At 60.8% G+C, this 16,818-nt stretch overlaps 1 protein-coding gene across 2 annotated transcripts; it reads left to right on the top strand.

The window, feature by feature from the left end:
• Positions 1-5,313: 5,313 nt before the first annotated feature.
• CFAP410 (cilia and flagella associated protein 410) lies at positions 5,314-15,860 on the top strand. 2 transcript variants are annotated; one of them, XM_068547191.1, is made up of 7 exons: positions 5,314-5,479; positions 6,931-6,949; positions 8,319-8,365; positions 10,988-11,217; positions 12,193-12,364; positions 13,205-13,295; positions 15,389-15,860. In XM_068547191.1, the coding sequence occupies exons 1-7, from the start codon at positions 5,403-5,405 to the stop codon at positions 15,518-15,520; spliced, it is 768 nt and encodes a 255-aa protein (XP_068403292.1). In that variant the 5' UTR covers positions 5,314-5,402; the 3' UTR covers positions 15,521-15,860. The 2 variants fall into 2 exon arrangements, with proteins under 2 accessions (XP_068403292.1, XP_068403291.1); XM_068547190.1 differs by having other exon boundaries at positions 13,202-13,295.
• Positions 15,861-16,818: the final 958 nt, after the last annotated feature.

The raw sequence follows: 16,818 nt of genomic DNA, 5'->3' as shown, positions 1-16,818 counted from the left end.
GCCACCCCACAAGGCCCCACGGCCACTCCCGGGCCCTTGCTCAGGGTCCAGGGAAGTGAACAGGGTCCTGTGCCTCTCTGATCCCAGGGCCCGGGGGGCTGCCTGCTGACCCTCATTTCCTCCCCTGGGTGTGCTGACCTAGTGTCCAGACTCCTGCCCGGAGCACCCCCCTCTGGAAGGCCCTTCGCCCCCACCCGCCCCTGCCTCTCCGCAAAGCAGCCAGCCGGCAGTGCCACGGGTCCACCGGCCAAAGGCTGGCCCCTGTCTCACCCTCCAGTCATCAGGAGGTTTCTAAGCAGCTTGGGGAAGGTGTCGGAACCCATCAGAGCCCCTTGTACAGCACTTGATCGTTTTTTCCAGCCGCTTTAAAGGCAGCTGGAGCCACTCCTCCAAGGTGGTTGGCACCACGGAGTTAAAGAACAGCAACAGTGGGTGTTACCCAATAGCTCTGGCCTGCAGGACTGCACGCTGCAGGGGCACAGCCTTCCAGACATCACTGCTGCACCCTCAGAGCCCGCAAGCAGCAAGCGCTCAGTGAGTGGCCGCTACAGGACTTATCCTGCTACGAGGACGGCCACAACCCCAGAAAGGCATCTCAGACCCTAGTCAACAGGCAAAGGAAGAGGAGACCCACCCGTGTCTGCAGCTGCTGGTCAGCAGCTGTGCCCATACTCTCACCCAGGGCTCCTTCCTTGATGCCCTCTGGCCCAAGAGCCATCATGACTAAAAGCACCCTGAGGGGAAGTTAATATTTCATGAGACAGAAGTAACTGCAGGACCATCCGATGGACAGGTGCAGACGGGCTGGCTTTCGTTTCCAGGTACCCCAGGGCCTCTGTGGGAACATTGCTTAAGGTGAAGTATCTCATGAATCAGGCTTCTGACGAAACATATGTGCCCACATTGTTCCCTGTGGGGCTCTTTCCCTTCTAGAGACGAACATATTTCACAAGAAGGTCCTGTTCCACCTGCCGGACACTGCTGCAAGAGCAATTATGAAATGTCTTTTCCATAAAAATAAAAAGCAGGAACCATAAAGTACAAGAGCAGCAAGTACTGATCTTGACCGAGGGTTGTTTCAAGTTCAGGTAAAGGAAATGCAGCGCAGAAGACTTTGTTACAGCACGGGCATCATGCCCAAGATATAAAGCCCCTTGGTCTGGCAGCGAGAGAAAAACCACAATCGCTGAAAAGATAGTGATCTAACCGATTAGCATGGCGAGCCCTGGTCATGAATAATACACAGGAGCAAAGAGAGGCCAGGCTGCGGCTCCTTGGAGGAGAGCAGAGGAAGGCGGGGAGGGTCTGAGGGCTGGGAGCCAACATGGCCAGAGCCTAGAGCAGGGGCTGCAGACTTTTTCTGTATGGGGCCGGATGGTTAATAGCTCAGGTTTTGCGGGCGATGGTCTCGGTTTGAACTACTCAACTCTGCCCTTGCAGCGAGAGAGCAGCCAATGGCAAAACATAAGCGGATGGGTCTGGCTGTGTGCCAATAAAACTTTATTTATAAGAACAGGCAGTGGCTGGATCTGGCCTGTTGGCTGTGGGTTGCTGACCCTGGTCTAGAGAGGGGACCAAGAGAAGTGGGCTTCATGCTGGGGGACAACCTTGTTTTCCTTCATCACTTCATTTCTGAGGTCAAAGGATGAACTGCATTCCAGAAACGTCTAATCAAAAAGGACTGCCCATAGAAGTAAGTGGGCGCGGTGGTGCTGCCCAGGAGGGTAGAGACCGTGGACACCCTCGTGGCTGTGTGCCCGCCCAGAAAGCTCTACCAGGTGGCCCATTCATTCTGCAGCGACAAGGATGAGAACGGAGATGGAAATGGCCCGGACAGTCAGGACACAGAATAAAGTGAATAGGCACAGGACTCACTTCTCTTCCACAAGTCCATTCTGTGGTTTGCAGCCGAGTCTGTCCGTCCGGACTGCTCTCTGCACCAGCCAGCGTCACCGTCGGTGGACGAGGGCAGAGAGGCTCGATCGCTCGGCTGGTCCCCCCACCCCCCAGCTCCCGTCCGCTTGCCAAGCACCACGCTAAGTTCCCACGTCCATTGGCAGTCCTCACGACCCAGTGTGGAAGGAAACCTTCTCACCCCCAGTGGGTGGGGAGGGAGCGGTGACTCGGGGACTTGCCAGAGCTGGCATCCGAAGGCACCTGCAGACCCTGCATGCACGTTGGTCAGCCAGCCTCACCACGGGCAGACCCTGTCTAGGGGCTGGGGCTCCGGGGAAAAGAGGAGCCCAGACCCGCAGTCCAGGGGAAGAATGACCTAAACCACCTCAGGGCGTGAAAAACATTGAGGAGTTCAGCGGGGCAGGAGCTGGAGGTCACAGGGTCCGTGTCAGGCAAGCTGGGACGGCCTTTCTCAGCAGGGTGCATTGAGGAAGTGATCCACTTTCTAAGGAAGTGTGATGGATTGAACCAGAACAATCCGATGAAAGCCATTTGGACCCAGGGAAGAGTAGGTGCAAAGGCCCCGAGGTGAACTCAAGTCGTGTGTTTGAGGACCACCAGGAAGGCCATGGTGGCCGGTGGAGTGCACCAGGGGAGTGGGGCACGAAATGAGGGGAGGGGGCAGGGGCCAGATCACGCAGGGTCTTCGTGCCCCTGATGTGGGTCCCCTGATCTGACGAGATGTTGCGGGACCCTGTGCTGGTGGATCAAACCACATCGAGCCTTCAGACCATGGTGCTGCCTGAGTCCCTGCGGGCGGGAAAGCCGAGGCCAGCCCCAGAACGTGTCCATCCTGCCCGAGTGCATCACCGTCCCGTCTCTCCAAGAGATGGTACCATGTGCGGCCTCCGTCTGGGCCACCATGGCCTTGCCCTCTCTGACTCACCAGCCAGCACCGGGCTGGCTGAGGACAGAGGCTGATGGTCATCAACTGGCCGAGGCATTGCCCTCCCTGGCCGTCCAGCGCCTCGTCCGTGGGCGGTGCCCGGTGGCCTCACTGCCGCGTATGAGGATCTCCGCACCGCGGCCCACCCCGAGTGTCTCTGCCGGACCTCCCGGTTCCCGATTCTCCCGTCTCTCTCCTTTCGGTCCCACCACCACCCAGAGGGTCAGGCCATTCCTGCCCGCCCGTGAGTCCACGCGTGACCCAAAGTCAGTGCTCTTCCCCACCCCAGAGCGGAGGAACAGGCGCTCCACGTGGGGGGCCAGCACTCCCGGGACCTCTTGCTCACCTACAGGTCTCGCTGGTGTGCCAAGGCTGCAAGGCCGTTTCCTTGCGTTGTTCCCACAGCTGGTAACCGTGAGACATGAGACATGTCGCCCCTGGACCAAGATGAGGATTGCTCACTGGTGACTGGAAAAGCGGTGGATCCAGAGCTCCCTGATCCCTCCTGGCACCGCATGAACCCACAGCGTGGGCAGTGAGCATCCACTGAGCCCCTCGCGTCGCTCCCGTGGAACTCGGCTCGGGGCGCTGACGCAAACGTGCCGGTGCCGCGAGGAATAAACCGTCCTTTGTCTCTGACTCAGGAGCCGCAGTCTCCTGCCGGCACCCGCGAAGGAGTAACAGGCTGACTTACCAGCCTGCAAGTGGGATCAAACCAAACCCCAGGCTGACACCCTGCTCGAAGCTCTGCCTGTTGCAGGCATCGGCCTTCACCAGTCTTTCAGGGCCACCGGAGGATGACATCCTGCAGCTCCCTAGTTTCCAGCCCCACACTGAGCTGGCCATCCTTCACCAGCTGATCAGAGGAGCCCCCGTGTGGCCACAGGCGCTGGGACAACGGTGGAGGTGGCATGGGGGTCTGGGCCACCTGTGCTCCAGCTAGCTGTGCCCTCCGCCCCACGCCCCTCGCACCCGGTTCCACTCACTCAAGATTGTTTCTGGGCCCACCCACCATACGGTAGAACCCAGGCATGGATGAGGGGGCTCAGGGCAAGAATTGACTGATAGACCCCTCACAACACAGTGTGTCCCAGCAAAATACGGCACACAGGATGAAATACAGAAAATGCAGTTGTTAAACTACTGTGGGGATGCTTTTCTTTTTTTAGAATTCTCTGTATTGTCTTTACAATAAAAATGGTGGGCTTGGATGGGATGGGAGATGCTATAGCAAAATTCCACTCTCCCCCACTGAATTGCAACCCCTGGTCTTGCCAGGGGTCCCTTGTACAGGCAGGTCCTTCACCACTCTCCAGGTCCCTGGGCTTCGGGTGTGGCTGTGACACCATGGGAAAGCAACCTTTGACCCCTGTGAAAGAAAAAATTATTCTGACACGTGTTAGAAGAGTAAGGAAGACTTTATTCAAGATTATTGCAATTAGAGGAGAGAGATTGTGCTCAACTCCAAGTTCAACAAGGAAAAGGGGGATTTACAGCCAAGGAGCAGTGAGGGGCCAGTGGATGGAAAGTTACTAAGAGACTTCAAGGGCAGGGGATCTGGCAAACTACAGGCCAAGAAGATTAGCTACCACTCGTGAGGGAGGCATGAGGCGCTTAATCAGATAATGAGGGCGATCAGAGATCAAGGGTGGGGGTGACTTCGCAGGATCTTTGCTGAGATCGGGCTGGGCAGGCCAAAGACTGGACCAGGGCCTAATGGGAAAGAGGTCCCAGAGGAGGCTGGGTTTGGTCTTGTCAATTCTAACGGGTCTGAGATCCCGGGTACCTGTCTAAATGTACTTTGCAGCCCAAGTAACCTTTGATTTCTAAAATGTTTAAGTACTTGCGAGGTCTCTGTTAGGGCTGGCCCGTACCTTTGGCACCTGCCGCCTTTCCTTAAATGCTGAGAGGGAGAGGATCAACGCAGCCCTGGGACTGTCCTGGAGTTCTCCTCTCAACACTTTAAATCTTTCTAATTCAGGGCAGTTAGGAGACCATCACTTCTAATGCACGGGACTTGGGGCAGGGACTGGGGCCCGGGGATGGGGTTCGGGATTTGGGACTCGGGGCGGGGACTGGGGCCCGGGGATGGGGTTCGGGATTTGGGACTCGGGGCGGGGACTGGGGCCCGGGGTTGGTGTCCAGGGTTCGGGGATCGGGGAGGGGGCTGGGGGCCGGGGGTTGGGATTCGGGACCCAACCGGGGTCCCGCGGCTGGCTGCAGTCTCCAACCCTGTCGCCTCAGAATCGCGCCAGAGCCGCGCCAGAATTGCGTCAGAGCCGGGCGTCCCCACAATGCGCATGAGCAGAACCGGGCGCGCGGCGCCGGGGGCACAGCGGAGCGGGCGAGGCGGAGCCAATGCGCGGAGCAGAAGCCCAGGCGGCCCCACTGCGCTCGCGCCGGCCCGCCCCCTCGCTGCCGGCCAATGGGCTCTCAGCACCCGCCCCTGACGACGCGGGCCCCGCCTCTTGGAGAAACGCCGCGGCCTGGTGGATGGCCTCCGTGGAAGCTGGGGGTTTGAGAGCTGGGCTGGGGTGAGGGCTCTGGGCGGCCCACCGTCATGAAGCTGACGCGGAAGATGGTCCTGTCCCGGGCCAAGGCCTCAGAGCTGCACAGCGTGCGGAAGCTCAACTGCTGGTGAGGCCCAGAGGCCGGGGGCCGTCCCCGCGTGTCCTCCCCGCTGCCCGGCACCCCCTTCCCGGGACCCTCTCCCTGGGACAGGGCTGGGAAGAGCCGCCTAGGAATGGAGACCCCTGCCCAGCACCTCGGCCCTGGAGCGGGGACCCCAGCCCGCCCCCTCTGCTCTGGGGCGGGACCGAGAAGGGCCTGCGGAGGATGCAGAGGGGTTCGGGGTGGAGGGGGGCACCTCTGGCCTCACCTTCCTGGCCCCTGTCCAGGCTGGTCTGCCCGGTCCCAGGGGCTCACAGCCTCTGGGAGGTGATGCCATAAGCTCAGGGGGCCTTTGGGGAAAGGTCGTTTCAGAATTTTCACTCCTCCTGAGCAGTGGTATTTCACACACAGCTCCAAAGCTGCCCTCCTTGCTGGAAACAATTGGAATTACCTTGAAGACTGGCTCTTGGGCTTCTAGGTAGCTTTAGTGGGCAGACGTTTCCCTCTGTGGACAGGTCTCATTTCTGACATTGCCAGCAGTCCCTGGGAGCCAGGCCTGCTGATAAGGTGGGAGATCAAGGTGATTGACACCCTTGCTAGGGGAAAGAAAGGAAACTGAGACTCTAGAGTGATGCTTCAGTAAACATTTTTGTAATTGAGCCCTGGGGGGGTGCGGAGAGGGGTTGTCCCCAGGGGACTCACTGTCTGGGAGGTGACAGGAAGAGATACAGGTGCAGGTTCAAAGGCAGGGCGGCCAGGCCTAGCTGAGCCGAGGAAGGACCAGAAGTACTTCTGAAACTCCAGAAAGGTCCGCACACGTTCACTGGGGGTTCAGAGCACGGCTCCACGCGCCTTGTACACTGGACAGTTCAGGTGGCGCTCAGCCAGAAGTAGACCGTCCTCCCACTGGTGTCGGGCAGATTGACCGCAGTGAGCTCTGCCTGTTCATTAAAAGCCTTTCTCTTTGCGCTGCACTTCTGGTATTTTGGCCACAGCATCCCTGTCATTGTTTTCAATAATGCGTGCCTTTGTTCTGCGTGGGGCGGTCATTCTTCCCCTAAGCGGGGAGGCATAACAGCCCTATTCCAGGCTTTCTGAAGTGTGTTTCATAAGTCGCATGTTTAGCCTTTGAACTTGGCCCTTACAAAGACTCCCTTGTTTATGCACATTAGTGAGGGAATTATCCCTCAGTGAAACAGCCTTGAGAATGAGTAAATCTTTGTGTCCTTCAAATGGGGCAACCTCTGCCCGTGCCTTAGTCTGCGAAGGAGCCCGCCAGTATCAAATAGTTTTGTCCAAAATCAACCAGGAAACGATTTTTGGCACCTTTGTCAGTTATCTGGGAAAGCTGTCTTTTACTTTGTCGTTAAAATCACAGACTCTTAAAGTTTGTAGACGTTTGTCATTAATTTTTGTTTTTAATGTTTTAAATTCAACTTTAACAAAATAAAAGCGCATATGTCTTTTTCTCTCCCCAGGGGCAGCCGTCTCACTGATGTAAGTATCATGCTGATCATCTCCAGACAATCCCTGGTCCCCAAGAGGCTGGTTAAATTGACAGACCGCTCCCATTCGATCCAGGCGGCCGACCAGTCCTTTGTTCCTTGAGCAGTTTTTGTAAGGCGGGACCACTCATGAAAGAAAAGTTCTGTAGCACCCAAGTGCACTGTGACGTTCCTGCACACATTCTCCTGCAGGTGAAAGGCAGGCCTCTCAGAGGAGCGGGCAGGTCCAAGGCACAGACCTGCTCCCACCCGGGGAAGAGCCCCAGTGGCTTGGTTGACTTTAAGAAGCAGTGCACTCAGCTGGAGGTTTCTTTGTATGGGTTTCTGGACGTCACGTCCCCGAGGAGTTTCTTCACTTCAGCTCCTCCCCTTGGTCAGATCCAGCTTCACCCCGACTCCCATGGCAGGAAGAGATGGGGCCTGGGTGGGGGCGGAGCACGGAACTGGGCCACTGGGCTGAGCTGTAAGTCCATGAATAGATTTCTACCCCCGCTGCCTGTTTCTGGGATGAATGTCTCCAGCTCGTACAGAGTGTGGGTGCTAGTCAGCGGGTTCTTATTGACTTCTCTTTTGTACCTTGAACCATACCTTTTCTGAGAAACAAAGTTGGAAATGCTGTCAGGGCTGTCCAGAAGAGCCGGTTCCGCCTCATTCTGTAGCTGAAGTGCTGCCTATTCAGCAGCAAAAACAAACGAAGCAAAACACCACTGTAACAGAAAACAGATCCACCGCAAATGTGAAGCATTCGGACCAGGCAGCGCGCTTGTTGATGTCAGGACCCCATCTGGCGCCATGCGTGGTGTCTGGCAGGCACACAGATATTTGGGGCTTCACCGTTCATCAGCCTTACAGGTCAGGGAGCCTGCATGGACCATCCTGAGCCCCACTGCTCTCTTCCGCTGAGTCAGTGTTAAGATGGTCTGAGATCCAGTTTCAAGCCTGTCTCCCTATTGGCACAGCTCTGTTGGCCAGAAGCGGCTTCTGTCCTTTCCCTGGATGTCAGGGGCAGCAAGAAGAAAGGTTCTCTGTCCATTCAGCTCCCCTTACCAATGTCCTTCGAGGGCATGTAAAATTAGGAATGCTCCGTCTCGAGGGCTGGCAGCATTTGGTAGTAATGATGCTGTTTAAAGTTGTGGAGAGGGTGCCCGTTTCTCCATCAGGTAGAGGGGACGTCTGGGCTGCAGAGGGGAGCGGGATGCAGAGCCCTGCGTGCTCCTGGGGTGAAGGAAGCTCCTCTGCTTAGGCCCTTGGCGTGGGGTAGACTGCGGCTCCATCTTGGTTCTCTTGGCTGCTGGAGAGGGGTGACGTCACAGGGCCAGCGCCCAGCGACTTTTGCAAAATCACATTCTTTTCCTTCCTAGATCTCCATCTGCCGGGAAATGCCCAGCCTGGAAGTGATCACCCTCAGGTACTAAATGCCGGCCCGCCCCACTCTTAAGTCACTGGGGCTGGAGGAGGAGGAAAGTGTTCAGATCCCTCCTGTAGGCCCTTAGATAACCTGAAAATTCCCAACGAGGTCTGGGAGGGCCGCTGCTGCAGGCCGGGCCCAGGCAGCACGAGGGCCTGGCAGCTCCGCCCCCTTCCTGGAGGGCACCCGGGCCTCCCCCTGAGCTCGCCTGCCCGTCCAGGGGTCAGTGGGTGCCGCCCTCCTAACGGTGAGCAGCCGCCCCAGCGTGACCACGTCTGCCCCAGCGCGCCAGCCTTTTCCGCCCTCCTGGTTCTGTCACTGCCTGGAGCTCTGCCAGCTTCCCTGCATCACACGATCTGTCCTTGGTAATAGTTGACCTCTTCCAGAGCCATTAGCGGTTTAACAAAGGAAGCCTCGAAAGAACCAAATACTGCCTTTGGGGCTTCAGGCGCCTGGGGAGTTTGCAGGGTCAGGGGGAGGGAGGAACGCCCTCCAGCCCTGAGCTCTGTCCTGTCCGCTCTGGGCCCGGGAGGGAGCTGACCCTGCCAGATGCCCAGATGCCAGGGTGGGTGCTTTCTGCAGGTCCCCACACCTGAAACCTCAGGGAGATTTAAGCCCTGTAAGGAAGGCAGACTCCCTGTTTGGCAGCTCAGAAGGTCGCAGGGCTCGCGCTGTGTGTGGGGTCGTAGGCCCTTGGTCCCGTGCAGATCCCGTGACTTACCTTCCTCATCACAGAGCCGGCCATCCTGTTTGTCCCTCCCTAGCCCTCTGCTCGGCCTCCTTTGCGCTTTCCAGGGTCACCTGGTGGGTGCCGTGCCGCCCACCTTGTGCTCACGCACCCCCAGCCCTGACCCGACAGGCTCAGGCCGGCACCCTCTTGCGGGATGAAGGAATGAATGAAGGAGTGGGCCCAGGACCGGTCTCCCACCCGGGGCCCAGCTCGGGCCTGTGTGCCTTGGCTTCCCTGGCTGTAAGACCCATCAGACGGGGGTGAAGGCAGCAGTGGCCCCGGGGTGGGGTGGGGTGGAGGCGAGGAGAGCAGGTGCAGTGGGGAGCACGGAGCGCCAGCATGTGCAGGAGCCAGCCGTCCACTGTCACTTACCTGGTACGATTATCAGTGAAGCTGGGATTTGAGCCCACGCCCCAGAAGGCCTTACCTGACAAACAAATGTATACACTTTCATTACCCAAAGACAGCAGGAAACTTGCAGCGGGCTGCGGACTTAACCCTGTCGCTGCCGAGCGCTGTCTGAGGAACCTGGGGCAAGTTGCTGGGCCTCTGAGCCGAAGGCCCCCTTGTCGTGCAGCAGGGGTTCTCACCGCCGCAGCCGAGGGAGGACAGTGCCCAGGGCTGTCGCCTGGCTGTCTGGCCGCTTGAACTGGTGGGGACTGCTGCTTGGATGCGGGTTGGCCGTCCTGTGAGATGACGTCGTTTGGCTTTGGTCTCAGTGCCCGTGGGCAGGAAGGCTTAGTCCATTCTGGCCGCTCTAGTGGGATTTTACAGACATTCATTCCTCGCAGTTCTGAGGCCACAAGCCCGAGATCAGGGTCTAGTGAGGGGCTGCCTCTTGGCTCACAGACGGCATCTTCGCCCTGTGTCCTCACCTGGCAGAAGGGTGGAGAGCTCTGTGGGGTCCCTTTTATAAGGGCGCTGACCCCGCTCATGGGGGCCCCACCTCCTAACACCACTGCACTGGGGGTCAGGATCTCAGCATCTGAATCTGGGGGACACATTCGGTCTGTAGCAACGGCAGCGTTAGCCCAGTGGGCGAGGAGGGGACTCCGGGCCCTGCACGTTGAAGTTCTCGCTTCACCCCATGGCCTGCGCAGCTTCCCTGATGGTGAGGATCCCAAAGCCTGGGTTTGCTGGCGGTGAGATGGCGTCAGCCTCGTCCCGGCTGCCGGGCGAGGTGGTGCCGAGCACTCCAGCAACCACGTTGACAAGCGAGTGTCGGGTGTGGCAGCAGCGGCCCTAAGGCAGGAGTTGGGACAGCCTGCCCAGCACAAATGCAGCGGCCAGCAAAGGGTGGTCTAGACCGGTCTGGCACGTCGGGCAGGGTCCCCTGCGGCCTGGGGCTCAGGGCATGAGGGTGCTTGGCTGCCCCCCTCGAGCTCAGCCAGCTGGTCCGACTGGGTGTGCAGGGGGTGATCCCGTTCCGTCAGCTCAGACCTGTAGGTTTCTGCCTGGTGCCTGGCTGATTTCCTGTCTCTGGTTCACTCATAATTTAAACCGGTAGCTGTTTCTCTTGTGAACCTGGGGTTTGGAAGTTCAGTGCTCGGTTCTCAGTCACATGGGTTTTCCTGGCCGCTGCCAGCTTTGGGCTTGGTGTGTCCCAGGGAGGCCGCAGTCTCCTGTCCTATAAGGGGGCTGAGACCTCCTACCCCCAAGGTTGACTCCTCGCGGCCTCAACAGAGCGGGGGCTGCCGCTCCCACCTTCAGCTAGAGGAGCTTCCCCCGCCCCCAGGGCTTTCTCCTGGGCCTGGGCCCTCCCTTGCACTTGACTAGCTATGCCGGGTCAGACCTACTTCTAAGGCGAGGGCAGGTGGGCACTGGCCCAGCAGCGCTCTCGTCTCCGTGGGGCGGGGGTGCCCCGGCGGGCACTGACGGCCGTCTCCCCGCAGCGTCAACAGCATCTCCACCCTGGAGCCCGTGAGCCGCTGCTGGCAGCTGAGCGAGCTCTACCTGCGCAAGAACTGCATCCCCAGTCTGGCGGAGCTCTTCTACCTGAAGGGGCTCCCGTGCCTGCGCGTGCTGTGGCTGGCGGAGAACCCCTGCTGCGGCGCCTGCCCTCACCTCTACCGCATGACCGTCCTGCGCAACCTGCCTCACCTGCAGAAGCTGGACAACCAGGGTAGGTGCCCGCGGGCCGGGTCGCACGCGAGCAGGCTCCACCCCTGCCCTCGCGCAGGGGCCGGGGAGGCCGGCCTCCTCGGGGTGCCCCAGGTTGTGCCGTCTGCCACCCGGGGTGGCCCCTCGCGGAGTGCAGGATCTCAGCTGAACCCGCATAGTTGTTTCTCTGTCCCGCCATCGAAGCGCTGAGTTGCTGCTTCTCCTTTTTATCCTGCTAAGTACCCTCTGCTCCAAATGCTCGTCCTCCTGCCCCGGGAGCACGTGACGGTCTGGGTGGCCGGGCAGCATCGCTGCTGGTCGACAGGGTCCCAAGGTGGTGATGCCAGCAGGTGAGGGCGCTGCGTCGCTCCTTGACCCCCCCCACCCCGGGTTGCCTTGCTGTTGGAGGGGTGGGGTGGGGGGATGGGGGGCGCCTTCCTGCAGTTTCACCCTGCGTCTCCTCCATCACCCACGAGGTGATGTGTGTGGGCCCTTCCTGCTCCCACCTCTGGGGTTCCAGCTCGTTTCCAGGGCCATGCCTTTTTCTTGTGAATCCCCTGGCGTTCTCTGTGCTGGTTCCTGACCCTTATGTGCACGATTATTTTCTCCTAGGTGAATGATTTTAATATAAATAAACTTCACATAAACTGTCATGTGTGAGTGAAATAGAAGAAATATAGTGTAGTCTGTTCCTTTTAAAAACCTGTCTTAGTTTAGGGTTTTTTATGAGTATCTACCTGCTTTTGGCAAATGCTGACATTCAGATTCACAAGCAGTCATTGGCCATCAGTCGTGTCTCCAGCACCTCCAGGGCGGGATGCAATGGTGGGGGACCCAGCCCTGCTCCCGGGGGCTGGCCGTCGGGGTGGACAGACAGCCGCCTCAACTCCGAAGCAGACCGTGCTGAGCGCCGAGGGCCGGCCGGGCCACGGCTCAGGGGGCTCGCTCGCGGTGAGGCCGCTGATGTCTTGCCCCTCCCCCTCCCCTCCCCCCCAAGCTGTGACGGAGGAGGAGGTGTCCCGAGCGCTGGTGGAGGGAGAGGAGGTCACGGCCCCCAGCAGAGAGGACTTGGGGAGTGGCCCGCCCGAGCTGTCCTACACCCCGAGCGCCGTGGATGCCGCCGCCGAGATGCCACGGGACCCGCTGAGCCTCGGCGAGGAGGAGACCAGGTGTGGCCCGCGAGCCTGCCCGGTCCTCCCGCGCGCGGCTGTGCCTCTGGGGCTGGAGGGGGCGTGCGGGTGGTTGTTTCTGGGCTGGCTCTCAGGGGCCCCCAGCCTGGGGTCAGCCACGTGGCCAAGAGAAGGCCCAGGGCAGGGAGCTCGTGCGCGTGTGGGACCAGCCCTCCGCAGGGAGTGGTGGACTTGGGGCGGTGGGCTAGTGGGCGTGCAGGGCCCTCTGCGCAGGAGGGAAGCCTCGTGGCCACGGCCGTGGCCGACCGAGCCTCTGTGCAGCCTCAGGAACCCTGGGGACGGCGGGGCAGGTGGGCTGAGGGAGGGCCGGGCCCTCCCTGACCCACAGGGCACCTCAACTGAATGATTGTCACAGACGTTTGTGGGCAGAAACTGGACTTGGGGAACGTGGTGGAGACCACTGTTCACAACAGGGCCCCAGGCCAGGCGCCCGCTTGCAGATGAGGCCCGTGCGCCTTGCTGCCCCGCGGCGGGAGAGGGAGGGCACATGGCTTTTGCTCTTTGTCCGGGGCTCGTGCATCATCTGTGCTCGTGCCCCACCCCCCGGCCCTGGGGGGAGCTCCAGGAGCAGGGAGGTGACCCCAGGGGTCAGAGAAGTAGAGCTGCCCCGCCCCCCGGCCACTGCTCCTGTCCCCCCAGAAGCAGGGTCCTGCAGTGGGGCTCTCCCTGCGGATGGGGTGGGGTCCGCTTTTAGGAGCCTCTTCCTCGCTGTGCCCCGAGGCGCTGGGCCCACAGATGCTGTGTGAACAGTGCGGGCGGGGCTCCGTGCCCCCCGGGCCTCACGCACACTGCCCTCCCCCCACCCGCCCCCGCCAGCAGCATCCAGGGGCAGCTCGGCCTGAAGCGCCCTTCCCGGGACCAGTTTCCTTCCTTCCCGCAGAGGGCGGCCCAAAGCAGTCGCAAGAACAGGGTGAGTGTGAGAGAAGCTGCTCTGGCCGGAAGTGGCCCCAGAATGTGGAGATTGGGGGCCGGGGGTCGGGGGCCGGGGGCTGGAGACACCACAGGAACGCGCGAAGCCAGGCCCTAGAGGGTGGGAAGTCGACCGTCTGGGTCCGGTGTCTGTGTCTACATCTAAGCTGGTTGGACGTGGCAGACGGAGGAGGGGTGCCTGAGTGCACAGCGGGGGCCCCCCCGCACCCGGGGCTGTGCCGAGGGCGGTCTGGGGGCGGGAAGGTTGCTGCCTGGGGAGAGGCCTCCCGCCTGCGGTTAGAGGCAGGGACCCTCCTGGCCAGGGCAGCGGCGGTGTCCCTGTGCAGTGACCAGGCGGCAGGCCCCACGGCTCCGCAGGCATCCCTGTAAGGATCACAGCTTGTTGGCTGAACGATAAGTAGGTCATGTGGGCAGTTGAGTGACATCGGCGAAGACCCGGGTCCCTCCAAGTCCTCTCGTGTCACTCTGGCTTGTGCTTGGGCTCGTCCCGCGCTCACAGGGATGCCCTGCTCCAGGCTCGCGGCCGGCAGAAGGGTGGGGCCGTTTCTTGCCGTGTGTCCTCTTACCAGTGCAACATCTTCCCCACGTGCCCTTGCCCCCCAGCAGGCTCGGTGTCAGTTCCCTGAGCCGGTCATTGGCAGGGGAACGGGTCACCAGTCAGCTCAGCCCAGAGGGGGCCTCGCCACCGGCTCACGTGGGAAGGGGAGCTGTCTGAGCAGAACCAGGGTCTGTGGGGAGGCCCAGCACCTGCTCCAGCCCCTGGCTCGGCCTGACCAGAGCTGTCAGGTGTTGTGACCTCCCTGTGGCATCATGAAGGGGGGCACCACAGTCCGAGCGAGGCTGCCTGAAGCCACGGGCTGGGCCTCGCTCATTCATGTGGTGACCACTTGAAATGCGTGCAAAGCTCACGGGAGGTACAGAAGTGGATGGACTGAGGCCCCGTCCTTGGAAGTGCCAGCCCCCAGGGCTGTGGACAGATGTGACCGCAGGCTGAAGGCCGATCTTGGCAGCAGTCACTTGGCCTGTGGCTAGTCTCCCCCGCCCTGCCCCACCCCGGCAGGTCACTGTCCCCTCGTGACAACACTCTCAGTGAGGTGGCCGCGTGGGGCAGCTCAGGGTCCCTGCACACACTTCCCACATGTTTTGGGAGGAGCCTGAGGTGTGTACCGTCCCCAGTGGCAGGTCTGCCCAGCAGGTGGGCTAAGGCCTGAAGCTCCCCCCACCCTCACTCCCACTCCAGGGCCTCTGCAGCGCAGAGTGGACCAGAGAGTGAAGACACTGGTTCAACTCCGCGCCTGCCATAAATGCAAACGAAAGACCATCAAACCTGCTCAAACAGGACACCTGCTCTGAAAGCAGAGAACAGCAGGGCCCTGGCTCTGCCACCGAGGGTCCCGGCCAGGCTGGGTGTCCCTGTGGGTATCGAGCCCCCCGCAAGCCTCCGAGTGCAAGGTGCCGGTGGCCAGGAAGACCTGGGGACATGGGGGAGGGCTGGTGAGATTTGAGGGGAGCAGGAGTCTTAGGGCGTTGCAGAGCCAGGGCTCAGCACCCCAGACGTGAGCCTCTGAGCGACGTCCTCACGTGTCCACACGGGCCGCATGCTCCGGCTTGCGGCTGTGCTTCAGGTCATCCCACAAGAGGGATCAGCTCAAGTAGCCGCCTTGTGCAAAACCCTTCCAGAATTTTCCTAGTAGAAGTGGCAATGTTTCCCTGCTCAAATGCAGATGGAAACCAGGTGTAGCTATGTGGACACGGGTGCATCACACACTAAGCACGTGTGCATTTGAGTGCATGTTGCTGAGAGCCTGCTTCTGGCCCCTGCTGCATTGCCGCCCAGCCTCTCTGGGCCTCAGGGCTGTGAACAGGAGGTAAGTCAGTTCGTAGGAAGTCCCTGCCGGCGGTGAGTGCCACACCCGTGCCACGACTGTGGCTTCCGTCCGCCGGAGTCTCCATCTGTTGCCTGCAAGGCCGCCCTCCTGCAGGCTGTGCTCCCGCGATGTGCGCGTGTGTCGTGGTGCGGGCGGCCCGGCCTCGCAGGCGTGATGCTCACGCGGTGACTCTCTGTGCCCCCAGAACAACATCCTGACCGCCGTCCTCCTGCTGCTGCGGGAACTAGACAGCGAGGGGCTGGAGGCCGTCCACCAGCGCGTGGTCAGCCGGCTCCAGGCCCTGCAGAAGCAGGAGCTGCAGGAGGCCATGGAGTGACTGTCAGCGGGGACCCTGAGCTGAAGCCTGGCGTCTTCCCGAACACCTGGGAGAGCGGGGCGGGGCACAGCTGCGGCCTCTGCTCGACCCCAGGCTGAGCCTCGGCGCACAGGGCTGCGTCCTCAGGAAGCCTCGCCCACCCAGGAAAGCCGAGCTTTCGCTGTGGATGGGCACCACGCCAGGGCAGGAGGGGCTGGCTGGGCAGACCTGCCCCTGTGCCCTCTGCTGTGAGGGGCCGTAGCCAGATGCCCTCCGGTATGGCAGGGCCACCTCGACTTGCCTCTTCTTGAAGGTGGGCTTTGCAGCCGTCCTCCCTAATAAATATTTTTCCAAAGTCTGATCTGGAAGCAGATGTTTCCTGAATGACAGGCACGGCCTTGACATTCTTGCTAAAGGTAAGGGCAGTCGCTCGCGCATGTTTTCTCAGCCAGTTGTCTGACTCTGTCATGGGGTGGATTTCTGTTGACCATAGGAGACTTCCAGAACGGTGGCAGCCTTAGGGATGGGCTGCCCGCCGCCTCCAGGGACGTTTTGTCTGCAGGGCACTGGTGTCCCTTCTTGAGAGCCCCGCACGACACAGAGGGTCTGTGCTGCCCGAGTGAGAAGACCCGGACAGCAGGCCTGCCGCTTCTGTCTGGGGACCTGACGCAGCTGCGTGGGAAGGGACAGCCTTCTGGAAACCGCGTCTTATGTTCTCCTCCTTTGAGAAGAGTCGCAGGCCTTGCTGCGGTGACCGGGATGCGGGCGGTGCCTCCACAGCCCTGGGGTCCTTCCTGGTGCCCCCAGTGCAAGGGGAGGAGGGTGCCCTCCGAGCCGTTAGGGGAGGTCCCTTCTTGCTGGGCTTGGAATGACCGGGACTGGTGTCCTGTCGGGGCAGGAACATCCACGCCCCTGTGGGAGCCGAGGGTGTGTCGGGTTGCATGAGGGCTGCACAGACCCAAGGGGGACTGACCACAACGTGTGCAAGAAACCAGCCCGGAAGACCACCGGCTCCGGGAAGATGAAGCTGTACTCGTGGTGCCACCGTCTCACGCTGGCCTCGTGGGAGGCCCCGGGGAAGGCGGTGGTTCACCTTGGGGCTCCCCTGTAGTTCTCAGGGCAGCGGGTGGGGTCCGGCCGCGGGAAGCGAGGACTCGCCACGCGGGGCCGTCTAGGACGGGTGGCCGCGGCCTGTGCACGTGCCTTCTCTCGTGTTTACGGGACGTTGGATGCTCTCAATAAAGCCTCGTCCTGGTTAGAACGAGCTGGGCGTGCTTATGTTTCGTTAACACCCTCCCTCTCCCCACCCACCAGGCGCG

The sequence above is a fragment of the Eschrichtius robustus genome, chromosome 6 (genome assembly GCF_028021215.1).
Source record: "Eschrichtius robustus isolate mEscRob2 chromosome 6, mEscRob2.pri, whole genome shotgun sequence".
NCBI lineage: Eukaryota > Metazoa > Chordata > Mammalia > Artiodactyla > Eschrichtiidae > Eschrichtius > Eschrichtius robustus.
Note: the sequence above shows the minus strand (reverse complement) of the source record. Positions and strands in the feature narration are given on the sequence as shown.

Coding starts and splice junctions, on each gene's coding strand:
- CFAP410 (XM_068547190.1), top strand. CDS start 5,403: ATGAAGCTGACGCGGAAGATGGTCCTGTCCCGGGCCAAGGCCTCAGAG. Junction 8,366..10,987: donor CTGGAAGTGATCACCCTCAG/GTACTAAATGCC, acceptor GTCTCCCCGCAG/CGTCAACAGCATCTCCACCC. Junction 12,365..13,201: donor CTCGGCGAGGAGGAGACCAG/GTGTGGCCCGCG, acceptor CGCCCCCGCCAG/CAGCATCCAGGGGCAGCTCG.